Source organism: Phyllostomus hastatus, unplaced genomic scaffold (assembly GCF_019186645.2).
Source record: "Phyllostomus hastatus isolate PE091 unplaced genomic scaffold, TTU_PhHast_1.1 phas_contig_1162, whole genome shotgun sequence".
Lineage (NCBI taxonomy): Eukaryota > Metazoa > Chordata > Mammalia > Chiroptera > Phyllostomidae > Phyllostomus > Phyllostomus hastatus.
Window position 1 is genome coordinate 2,966,301 of NW_025333537.1, and position 12,656 is coordinate 2,978,956.

The 12,656-nt window shown below is 44.8% G+C and overlaps 1 protein-coding gene across 1 annotated transcript; it reads right to left on the reverse strand.

The window, feature by feature from the left end:
• Positions 1-355: 355 nt before the first annotated feature.
• Positions 356-3,303, reverse strand: CUNH12orf76 (chromosome unknown C12orf76 homolog). The gene is made up of 2 exons (XM_045843531.1): positions 3,147-3,303; positions 356-1,675 (listed from the first exon to the last, which is right to left on the reverse strand). The coding sequence occupies exons 1-2, from the start codon at positions 3,277-3,279 to the stop codon at positions 1,590-1,592; spliced, it is 219 nt and encodes a 72-aa protein (XP_045699487.1). The 5' UTR covers positions 3,280-3,303; the 3' UTR covers positions 356-1,589.
• Between the last annotated feature and the right edge of the window lie 9,353 nt (positions 3,304-12,656).

Sequence of the window (12,656 nt, forward strand, 5' to 3'; positions counted from 1 at the left end):
CGCAGTAATCCCACCTTCATTTGTGTTAGTTTCCAAATGATTTCATCTTCATGGTAAATAAGAAAGTGCGTGTCCCCCCATTTCACCGATGAGAAACTGAGGCTCTGGAGAAGTTAATAAGCCTGTTTGTAGCTGGAGCTAGGACGAGAATCCAGGTTTTCTGATTCCCTGGCCCAGCATGAAAGGCTTAATGCTGGCTCAGTTTTCTGAACTAATACCTCGCCTTGGGGAAACTGTACTATTCCACATATGAATTTAAAATTCCACCTCACAGTGCTTCCTTAGGAGAGTAAATTAGACTCAAACACACTTGCATTTTAAACGCTTGGAAGGTAATTATGAGTACAACAGAATATAAGATTTTACTTTAATTTTAATTGGCATTTGCTGCAAAGCACACAACAGTTCACATTTGAATGGCTCAATGTTAGGGTTACAAACAAAGGCCTTAAGTCAAAGAGTTGCAAGATTCCACATCAATTATTTCACATTAAGTGCGGGTTGTTACAGAAAAACAATCAGTGCTGTGCCTGAATGGAGCACAAGGTAAGCATTTCAAATTAATAACAAAATTAAACCTAGCACCTTTAAAATAAAATAAATACTGATAACCGCCTTGTAAGTCTGAAAGTATCATTTCAACAGAGGGGGGAAATCCAGTTCACCAACAGTGCAAACAACCAGCAGCATTTTCAAAGGTGAAATTAAATTTGTGTAAACACATACCCACCCGCCACTGTGCCTGGTACAGTGAACAGGCACTTCTGCGGGATGAGTCTCCCCACTCGGGGCTGAAAAGAAGGAGTTCCCGCTGAGTCTATTCCAAATCCAAAGAGCTGCCATAAGTTTTAGGCCAAGGGCTGGAAAGATTTAAGTGCAACACAAAGGAGATCCGTACGTTTGGGCAGGAAGCTGTCCTTTCTCGGAGCGCCAACTAACTAGAAACATTCTCAGTCCAACCCCAGGGCCCAGGGCCTTCCAGCCCAAGGGTACACACGATCACAGGCCTACCTGTTTTGACCTTGACTTCAGTGGGGGCATCTGAGTGCAGAGCTCGATGCTACATGAAGAGCAAGGGCCTAAGTTCCCCCAGCTGACACTGAGTGCTTTGCAACCGGAGTACTTGAGGCCAACCCAGCATAATTAAAAACATTTGTGATTCTTAACCCATTGGCCACCAAATGGTTCTTAAGTTGGGAATGCCTGTTTACATATTATTCCTTCCTCTTAACATTTTCAAATATTAATGATTAGTCCTTTCCAATGTGGTTTTTCTGTCACAAGGTTGCTGTGTTTTTTTTCTCGTAAGGACTCCATCTTTACACTGAGCTTTAGGTCTTACTTTTAACAATTGTAGCCACATATAAAAAGAAACATTGAGAAGCAGACTCAGTGGCCAATTATTTGCATTACAGTGTTAGGAAAAAATAACTGCTAGATGTTTTTTCTAAATCATTTAGCATTTACCAACTGTCCAGACCAAAGGTCATTTCCAAGCAGGGAAGTTCAAATTCCGACTTCTCCAGTGACCCGTGTGCAACACAACTGATTCTGTTCCCAAACACTTGAAGAACTTGCTTGCTCAGCTGTCATCGACGCCGAATGGGCTTGTAGACACAAAATGCCATAAGGATCATAGTCACCAGCAGGATGCTGAAAACGGTTCCCATCAACACTGCAAAAGGAATACAGATTACCTCCTCATGGCAGCTCCAGGTTCTGTAAGTCATCCGTTCACCGGTGATGACATACAAATGCCACTCAGTGCCACGTGCGGGGGGAACCGCCACAAAAGACCTTTTCTCTGTTAGTCTCCATGAATTTGGGGTGGAGAACATAAACAAGTAAGAGCGCTTCACGCAGCCCAAAGAGCCGTGGTGAAGAAAACTGTAAAGTGACAGCGACGGGGGGAGGGGTGGCCACAGTAGGTATGATGGTGGAGGAAGCATCTGGGGTAGTCTCTCGGATAACCAGCAGTTTGCAGGTGCCCACTGGTATGCAGATCCCCCTTTGAATAGTACGATTCTACAACGGTGATTCTCCACCAGGGGGATTTTAACCCCAGTGCACATTCGGTAATGTCAAGGGATCATTCTGACTCCCTGGACTGGGAGTGGGGTGTGCTACCGGCATCTAGTGGGTAAAAGCTGGGGATGCGGCTAAATGTGTACAATGGGCAGGCCAGCGTGTCTCCTCTCCCCGCCCCAACAATGAACCATCTGGTCCAACGTGTCAGTAGTACCCAGACTGGCAAACCCTGTTCTGAAGGACAAAGCAGGATAGTGTGGAAACCACTTAGCCGAGCACTAGGTACACAGTAAGTGGACAACACACAGCAGACAAGAAGTTCATGTAGAGTCCAGACAACCCAGAAATGGTATCACGTGGCGACTTTGTAGATATGCAGATATACCAATGAGGTACAGTGGAAAGGAAGGACTTCAGCCAAACAAGATGCAGTTATTTTGAAGTCTGCCAAGCTCTAAGCTCCAGGGTCCCTTCTGTAGCCATGTACGCCTGTATGTATGTATATATGGATGTACGTGTGTGGCAGATACTCCCAAACAAAACCTAGGTTCTAGTACTGGCTGCCACCACTTTCTCGCTGTGTAATCTTGGGCTAATAACTTAAACTCCCTGAGTTTCATTTTTCGCATCTGTAAAACACAGCTGAAAACCATCGCTTCCTTATTTACCGTGAGGCTTAAATGAAATCACGTGTACAAAGCGTTTAGGCATAAAACACGGTACACAGGAAATAAGCAACAAATGTCAATTACCATTATTACTGATTATTACCCCCATTAGGAAAGAAGATGGGGGTGAGGTATATACTACATTATGCGCCCTTGTGGTCTCGCCTGGGCCCACACAGCCAGAGAGGAGAGGACCCAAATTGAGACCCTGGTCTCCGGACTCGCAGGTCATTCATGCAAGCAGCAATACCGAGTGCCTAGTGTGCACTAGGGCTTGCACAGAGCGGTGAAGCTCCGGCCTTCCTCCCCAAGCCTTCGGAGAAGGTCGCACCTGCATCTGCAGCCCTCATTCATCCCCTACCGCCCGCCCTGCGCGCGCCACGCTCCCGCGGCCCCAAGAGGCGGAAGCGCAGGCCCGATCCAGCTGCCTGTCAGCCCGTGGCCGCTCACCCAGGTTCTGCCCACGCAGCACCGCGTACGGCCGGCTCTGCTCCGGCGGCTCCACTGGGCTCGGGGCCTCCACCTGCCCCACCAGGAGGCTGCACAGGCCAAAGCACAGCCCCCAACACAATACACACAGCATCTTCCTGGACTGGTAGCAGCGAGAGTCCACTTCCGCCGGAAGCCCCACCCCTGTCTCCAACGGCGTACCGCCTTCCGTCACCTCCTCCGCTGGCGGCGTGAGCACCGTTGCCAGGGTAACTGTGGTGCCCGAACTCTTGCAGCCTCCAAGTTATCGTCCCCTCGCACTTTTAGGGGGATATCTGTTCTGTTCAGAGTATTGTCCACATCTGTCACCTTTCCGCTACACCCAACGTTCCTCCCTCCCCTGGGCCCCAGGCCGCTTTTCTTAGAGGTCTCTTAGGTACCTGTTGGATCTATCGAAGATTTTTTACGAATACGTGCGTTTTGATATTAAATCTTCTCTACAAGCCTCTGAAATAGACACTGTATTCCCATTTTACAAATGCTACCTTCGCCGGGACCTCCTTTTCTAAAATTGCAACCCTCCCCCTCTCTGTACTCTCTCCCCTCTCTCCCTCCTTCATTTCCCTCTTCATTCAATACCATTTAACTTACACATTTTGTTCTTGCTCCCTGCTTTGTCCCAGAGCCTAGAAGAGTAGCACATTATGTTCAGTGTGTGTGAATAAACGAGGAAATTTAGCTTAGTGAAGTGTTGGACCTGAACACTAGAATTTGACCAGGTAATAGTTCCAAATGCCTAGGTTTCCCCATCCCACATATTGCCTCGCCTCCTTGTTAAGGCTTAATTTGTAGTTATGTTGATATCTACCTCTCAATGAGTGTGCGATGCAAAAAAAAAGAGATAGAAAAGCACTCTGACAACACCAGATGGTTATACCCAAACTCACACAATCCCAAAGAGCAATGTCTTCATTTACGGGGAAAAAAAAGTGCCTATCAACTCCGCTGCTTTCGTATAATTTCCAGTCTACTTAGGAAGACAGATATTTAACAATCCATCACAGAGAATGATGTAGTTCAAAATCTTCATAGATGCTTTCAAGAGAAATAATAGTGACAACAGGATGCTAAGTTTAGGCATCAGGGAGGCAGGTGTAGTCCCCTTAGGCTGGTAGATTTCCTTTGTAGTGACCTGCCCTGGTAACTGGTAGAAAGCAGGGCATGCAGTGAACCTCCACCTGAGATGAGGAAGGAGAAAGCTTCTGTCTAAACAAGATCAGGCACCTGAATCATTAACTAATCTTAGAGATGTTTCATGACAAGTCAATCAGTCCATCCTAATAATGGGTTCCTTGTGTCATTAAAAGTTGATAAAGGTAATATAGTGACAGGCTCACAGTCCGTCCTGGTGGCCACCAAATCACCTTTCTAAGCCTCAGCGCATGAAGATATCTATAAAAGGGAGATGACCAAAAGAGATTTGACTTTGAAGTTGTTAGAGGACTGAATGAGCTCATGCATGTAACTGATATCATATATTGCAAGTGATTGAGATATTAGCTATTAATATTTTTCTGAAAAACAGTGTCTTAGAAAAGTGGGTTTGGCCCTCAAAATCATGTACTCTAATAGTTTGTGGATTACCGAAATGCCTAGCTTTATCTCTTCTTTCTTCTGCTGCCCATATTTAACTATTTATGTCAAATTCTCTTCACTAAAAGTATGAGCAAAAGAAACAAAAGGAGCCCTGGCTGGTGTAGCTCAGTGGATTGAATGCGGGCTGTGAACCAAAGGGTTGTCAGTTTGATTCCCAGTCAGGGCACATGCCTGGGTTTCAGGCCAGGTCCCCAGTGGGGGCCATGTGAGAGGCAACCACATATCAATGTTTCTCTCTCTCTTTCTCCCTCCCTTCCCCTCTCTCTAAAAATAAATAAATCTTTAAAAACAACAGGACTTCCGGCCAAGATGGAGGCATAGGTAGACACACTGTGCCTCCTCACACAACCAAAAATTTAAAAACAAAAAATAACCAGAACTGCCAGAAAATCGAACTGTATGGAAGTCTAACAACTAAGGAGTTAAAGAAGAAACACTCACCCGGACCTGGTAGGAGGGGTGGAGACGGGCAGCCGGACAGAGAGGACTCTCAGCAAGACAATGGCTGGTGGACCCGGCAGTCCCACATTGGCATGCAGATAAGCTGGGAGAACAACTGTGGAACAAGTCAGACCGCGCAACCGAGAGTTTCAGCACTGGGAAATAAAGTCTCAAACCTCTGATTGGAATCATCTGTGCAGGTTGAGGCGGCAGTGGGAGAAACTGCCAGCTTCACAGGAGAGTTTGTTGATGAGACCCATAGGGTCCTAGAACATACATGAACCCACCCTCTGGGAAGGTGCTCCTTCTGGAGCACCAGAAGGGCCCAATTTGTTTGTGGGGAGCAGGGGAAGTGACTGAAAGCTGGCAGGGAGCCAAACAAGCATCACCATTCCCTCCTGGACCCCATTCCCACCTACAGCGTCACAACACAGCTACGTGTGTTGCCCCGCCCTGGTGAACACCTAGGTTCCACCCCTTACCATGTAACAGGTACAGAGACCAAAAAAAAAAAAATGGCTCAAATGAAAGAACAGATCAAAGCTCCAGAAAAAATACAATTAAGTGACCAAGAAATAGCCAACCTATCAGATGCACAGTTCAAAACACTGGTAACCAGGAAGCTCACAGAATTGGTTGAATACGATTGCAAATTAGGGGAAAAAATGAAGGCTATGCTAAGTGAAATAAAGGAAAATGTACAGGGAACCATGAGTGAAAGGAAGGAAACTGGGACTCAAATCAATAGTTCAGAGCAGAAGGAAGAAAGAAACAACCAAACAGAAAAGAAAGAAGAAACAAGAATTCAAAAAATTAGGAGAGGCTTAGGAACCTCCAGGACATCTTTAAACATTCCAACATCCGAATTACAGGGGTGCCAGAAGGAGGAGAGGAACAGCAAGATATTGAAAATTTATTTGAAAAAACAATGAAAGAGAGCTTCCCCAATCTGGCAAAGGAAATAGACTTCCAGGAAGTCCAGGAAAGTCAGAGGGTCCCAAAGAAGTTGGACCCAAGCAGAAACACACCAAGGCAGATCATAATTACATTACCCAAGATTAAAGATAAGGAGAGAATCTTAAAAGCAGCAAGAAAAAAGGAGACAGTTACCTACAAAGGAGTTCCCATGAGTCTATCAGCTGATTTCTCAAAAGAAATCTTGCAGGCAAGAAGGGGCTGGAAAGAAGTATTCCAAGTCATGAAGGGCAAGGACCTACATCCAAGATTGCTCTATCCGGCAAAGCTTTCATTTAGAATGGAAGGGCAGATAAAGTGCTTCCCAGACAAGGTCAAGTTAAACGAGTTCATCATCACCCAGGCCTTATTATATGAAATGTTAAAGGGATTTATCTAAGAAAAAGAAGATAAAAAATACGAATGGTAAAATGACAGCAAACTCACAGCTATTAACAACTGAACCTAAAAAGCAAAAACAAAAAACAAAACAACTAAGTAAACAACTAGAACAGGAACAGAACCACAGAAATGGAGATCACGTGGAGGGGTACCTGTGGGGGAGTGGGAAGGGGAGAGAGGAGGAAAAGGTACAGAGAATAAGCAGCATAAATGGTAGTTAGAAAACAGACAGGGGGAGGTTAAGAATAGCATGGGAAATGTAGAAGCCAAAGAACTTATATGTACAACCCATGGACTTGAACTAAAGGGGAGGAATGCAGGTGGGAGGGCATGTTCAGGGCAGAGGGGAATAAAAGAGGGGAAATGGGATGACTGTAATAGCATAATCAGCAAAATATATTTTTTAAAAAAGGAAGCAGCCTAAATGCCTAACAAAAAAAGAAATGGGAAAGAGAGAAAGAAAGAAAGAAAGAAAGAAAGAAAGAAAGAAAGAAAGAAAGAAAGAAAGAAAGGAAGGAAGGAAGGAAGGAAGGAAGGAAGGAAGGAAGGAAGGAAGAAAAGAAAGAGAAAGGAAGGAAGGAAGGAAGGAAGGAAGGAAGGAAAAGGAAAGGAGAGGAGAGGGGAGAGGAGGGGAGGGGAGGGGAGGGGAGAGGAGAATAAGCAATTGTTTAAAGAGAATGTGCTGTGTGTAGTTACTCTCCAGGCACTTGGCCCTTCGTTCCATTGCTGATTCAGGATTTTTGTGGTGTTTGTATCATCACATACCCAAGTTAATGGGAATTCTCCATCTTCCCATTTCACTGATTGCACTAATAGTTTCCTTCTGCTGAAATTTTAAAGGAAACTTAAAACACACAATGATCAAATGAACACAAGAGCTGAACTGTGACAACAGAGGTCAAGGTGGCAGGTCACTTGTTTTGGTGGCATTTTTGTGTATATCTTTGCTCCCAACCACTTAGGTTCTCTAGTCCTTCTGGGCTGGAGTGTTGTTGAAAGGTCTCCCTTAGAACCAGCATCTGCTATGCAACATTCATGTCCACAGTGAACTCCTGGCACTTTGTTAAATGACCAAGACCTCAGTCTGGAGAGGGACTGAGCTGGTTGGGTGGGGAGCTGCTGCTCTGATTTTGCGTCACACTGAGTGCAGTCACTAAACCACTGAGACTGCTGGAGGGAGGGTGGCAGAGAGCACAGAGGCCAGGACGCAGTGACTGCTCTGTCATGCCTTCACCACCCTGCCACCAACCCTTTAGAGTTGTACAATAACTGTTCTTACGAAAAGTTATTCTATGTTACAGTTGTGTAAATACATAAGGAATACTGACATTATTACGTTTTATTTTTTATTTTTAAAGATTTTATTTTTTTTAAGATTGTATTTATTTATTTTTAGAGAGAAGGGAAGGGAAGGAGAAAGAGAGGGAGAGAAACATCAATGTGTGGTCACCTCTCACACACCCCCGACCAGGGACCTGACCAACAACCCAGGCATGTGCCTTAGACTGGGAATTGAACCAGCAACTCTCTGGTTCACAGGCCCGTGCTCAATCCACTGAGCCACACCAGCCAGGGCACATTATTATATTTTACATTGCATCTCAACATTGCATGTTGATCTCTGGAAACTGATGTCGTGTTTGGTTCCAGTTTGCAGTGGAAGATGGGCCTGCTTTTATCAGCACACTGAAGCCCTGGACAATGGAGTGAGGACAGAAGGGGGGTGCAGTTTACCCAAGCACAAATGAAACATCTCTCTAGAGGAGGATCAGAACATGAAAATAACAAACATAGTTCGCTCCCAGGAATGTATTTTGCTCTTTCGGGATTCTTAAATCCAAATAAGGATGGCAGCACCCATTTGAAGAAGGATTTCAGCTGTAAATGAGGACAATCACCAGGACTTTAAGGGGACTTTAGTGTTTGGTATGCTTTGGACCTCAGCAAAGGCATATTTTTTTTTAAGGGAATTGGGGAGGGGCGAGGTTCTGACCAGCGCTGAATGCCAGGACACGGGGTTTGGTTTCAGAAGCAAGAGAATGGCGTATCAGATCTGAATCTTTGAAATGGCATTTTAGCTGCGATGTGGAGAGTAAGATGCAGAGGCAAGACCAGGGGCAGGGAGACCCGTGTGGGACACCACTGCTGTCCTTGTGTGGACAACAAGGGTGCCCTGATGGTGGTGGCAGTGGGGATGGGGAGAAGGGGGTGAGTGTAAGAGCTTTGGGGGTTCGTGTTCACAAGCTTGGCCACCTGTTGGACTGGGCAGAGAGGGCTGCTAGGATGATGCTGATTTCCGACTTCAGCGAGAGATGCCGGCGGCATGTGGAACTGGACTTGGGGAAGAGAGGTAACATAGTCAGTGGGCAACTGCAAGTCTCAGAATAGTCCTCGAATTTCACTAGAGAGAAAAACTTCTCAAGTCAGGAGGGCACAGCCTGCAGCTGGGAAGAGACACTGGGACCTCCCATTGACTTGGTGGTCAGTGTGTTGCAGACCCATTTCACAATGGGGTGGGTAGCACAGCAGCCCCAAACCCAAACTGTGGAGCTGCTTAAGTGCTTGTGACATTCCCCCCCAAAAAAATGACCCGGTGGACTAGCGGGTGTGCACATGCCATTTATTACTCACATTAAAGGGAATGCACCAATGACCACATGTCAGTGCAGCAGAGACCACGCCTCTTCCAGTCTGAGGCTCATTATCATGGGTCCCAGACAAAGGAGGCACGTGTCCTACCTGTGACTCTAAACTACGTTATCTCACTGTGTAAAAGGGTCAAGAAGCAGTCACAGGACAAGAAACCACTCCCGAAAGGAGATGAGGAGAGAGTTACAACCCATACCCCAAACAATCCACACTCCTTCTGGCCAGTGGCCGTCTGACCAGCCCTCAGTCATGGGAGAGGGAAAGGCTGTGTCCATTGACCCCACAGGGCGTGTCTCTTCATTGTGTCGGGGCACCCGAGGGGAGAATGGGCGTTCTGAGCAAGTCCACCCCTTCTTAGCCAGTGATTCTAGGAACAAGGGTGTCTTGGGTTGGGCTTTCCGAAAAGCAGAGCCTGAGTCAAGGGGGCCAGGGGAAGTGGTTTATTTGGGTGGTGGTACACCGAATACGGGTGCTGATGGGCAGGTGTCCTCTGGGAGCCTGGGGGTGGGGCTGTAGGACAGTTTCTCACTTGTCCCACCAGCAGGAGGAAGTTGCCCGCCTGTGCCAGGAGGGTTTGGGCGGGGCTCCACCAGCATCTGCCTCACGGGGGTAGGCTCTGCCCCTGGCAGCTCACAGCAGGTGAGCGCTGCTGCCTCCAGCAGGCAGAGGGCGACTGTGGCTCAGCTGGACCAGAGCTCAGGGGCTGTGACAAGGGAGAGGTCACTTGTGCCTGCGCTGGCCTGAGATCCCTGGTCAGGGCATATACAAGAAGCAACCAATGAATGCATAAATAAGCAGAACAACAAATCTCTCTCTCTCTCTCTCTCTCTCTCTCTCTCTCTCTCCCCCCTCCTCTCTCTCAAATTGATAAATAATTAAAAAAAAACAAACAAACTCTTCTGCCCAGCTTTCTACGAGGTTCCCATGCCCTTTTTTCCGCCTGGCGCGCATTGCTCTCGGAGTCCCTTGTCTGTCTCTTCCACTGCTCTAGGGGTCTCCTGGGGCAGCAACCCATCTTATTTTGTCTTCTTAACACAATGTCTGGCACCTAGAAGACATTCAATAGATAATTAGTAAATGAATAATGCTTGCATTTACCAAGTGCTTTCTCCGTTCAATGTGCCTATGCTTAATTCGCATGACAACCAGTGGGGCATGGTGTTATTATTAAACCCGTTTATGGACAAAGGATGGGAGAGTCAGAGAGGTTAGCAGTCTGTAAAAGGGTGACTGGAAATTAAAGCCTGTTCTGTCTGGCAGATGATGTGACATTGTATGAAGAACCCTAAAGATTCCACCAAAAACCCCTAGAACTAATATATAAATTCAGTAAAGTAGCAGGATATAAAATAAATATCCAGAAATCAGTTGCATTTGTACACACCAGTAATGAACTAGCGAAAAGGGAAGCTAAGAAAACAATCCCATTTACAATTGTATCAAAAATAAAATAAAATACCTAGGAGTACATTTGACCAAGGAGGTCAAAGATCTGTACTTGGAAAATTATAAGGCACTGAAAAGAAAATTGAAGAAGATACAAATAAATAGAGCAAATACTATGCTCAAAAAACAGAAGAATTATCATTGCTTAAATGTCCATATTACCCAAAGTGATCTATAGATTCGATGCAATTCCTATTAAAATGCCAATGCCATATTTCACAGGACTAGATCAAATAATCCAAAAATTTTTATGGAACCATAAAAGACCTGGAATAGCCACAGCGATCTCAAGAAAAAAAAGAAAAGGAACAAAATTGTAAATATCATACTACCTGATTTCAAACTATATTACAATGTTATAGTAATCAAAACAGCATGGTACCAGCATAAAAACAGTCATAATAAATCAATGGAATAGAATAGAGAGCCCAGAAAGAAACCCATGTCTATATGTTTAATTAATAATTCACAAAGAAGGCAAGAACATATCATGAGGCAAAGACAGTCTATTCAATAAAGGGCATTTGGAAAATTGGACAGATAGATGAAAAAAATGAAAATCACGTTCTTACACCATTTACAAGAATAAACACAAAATGGAATAAACATTTAAATGTAAGATTCCACACCATAAAATGCCTAGAAGAAAACAAAGAAAGTAAAATCTCTTTTATATTTCTCTTAGTAACTTTTTTTTTCTGATATATCTTCTCAAGTAAGGGAAACAAAAGCAAAAATAAACAAATGGAATTACATCAAACTAAAAAGTTTTTGTACAGCAAGGGAAACTGTCAACAAAATGAAAAGACAACACACTTGCCCTGGCTGGCATGGCTCAGTGGATTGAGCACGGGCTGCGAACCAAAATATTACAGGTTCGATTCCCAGTCAGGGCACATGCCTGGACTGTGGGCCGGGTCCCCAGTGGGGGCCACATGAGAGGTAACCACACCTTGATGTTTCTCTCTCTCTCTTTCTACCTCCCTTCCCAACTCTAAAAATAAATAAATAAAATATATTTTTTAAAAAGACAACCCACTCAATGGAAGAAAATATTCACCAATGATATATCTGATAAGAGGTCAATATCCAAAATTTATAAAGAACTCATATAACTCAACACACACACAAAAATCCAAAACCTAAACCCAATCCCATTTAAAATGGGCAAAGCACTTGAATAGACATTTCTCCAAGGAGGACATACAATGGCAAATAGATATATGAAAATGTGTTCAACGTCACTAATCATTAGAGAAATGAAAATTAAAACCACAATGGGATATCATCTCACACCTGCCATAGTGGCTATCATCAGTAAATCAACAAACAAGAGTGTTGGCAAGGATGTGGAGAAAAGGGAACCCTTGTGCACTACTGAAGAGAATGCGGATTGGTGCAGCCACTGTCAAAAACAGTATGGAGGTTCCTCAAAAAAAATAAAAATAGCCCTGGCTGGTGTGGCTCAGTGGATTGAGTGCCAGCCTGCAAACCAAACAGCCACCAGTTCAGTTCCCAGTCAGGGCACGTGCCTGGGCTGTGGGCCAGGTCCCCAGTATAGGCTGTGATAGAGGCAACCACACATTGATGTTTCTCTTCCTCTCTTTCTCCCTCCCTTCCCCTCTGTCTAAAAATAAATAAAAATATTTTTTAAAAATTAAAAAAGGGACTGCCTTATGACTCAGTAATTCCACTTCTGCGTATATATCTAAAGAAACCCAAAACACTAATTTGAAAAAATATATGCACACTTACGCTCATTGCAAGGTTATTTTCAATAGTCAAGCTATGGAAGCAACCCAAGTGCCCATTAGTAGACAAGTGGATTTTTTTTAAAGATTTTATTTATTTATTTTTAGGGAGGGAAGGGAGGGAGGTGGGGGGAGAGAGAGAGAGAGAGAGAGAAACATTAATGTGCGGTTGCTGGGGGTTATGGCCTGCAACCCAGGAATGTACCCTGGCTGGGAATTGAACCTGGGACAC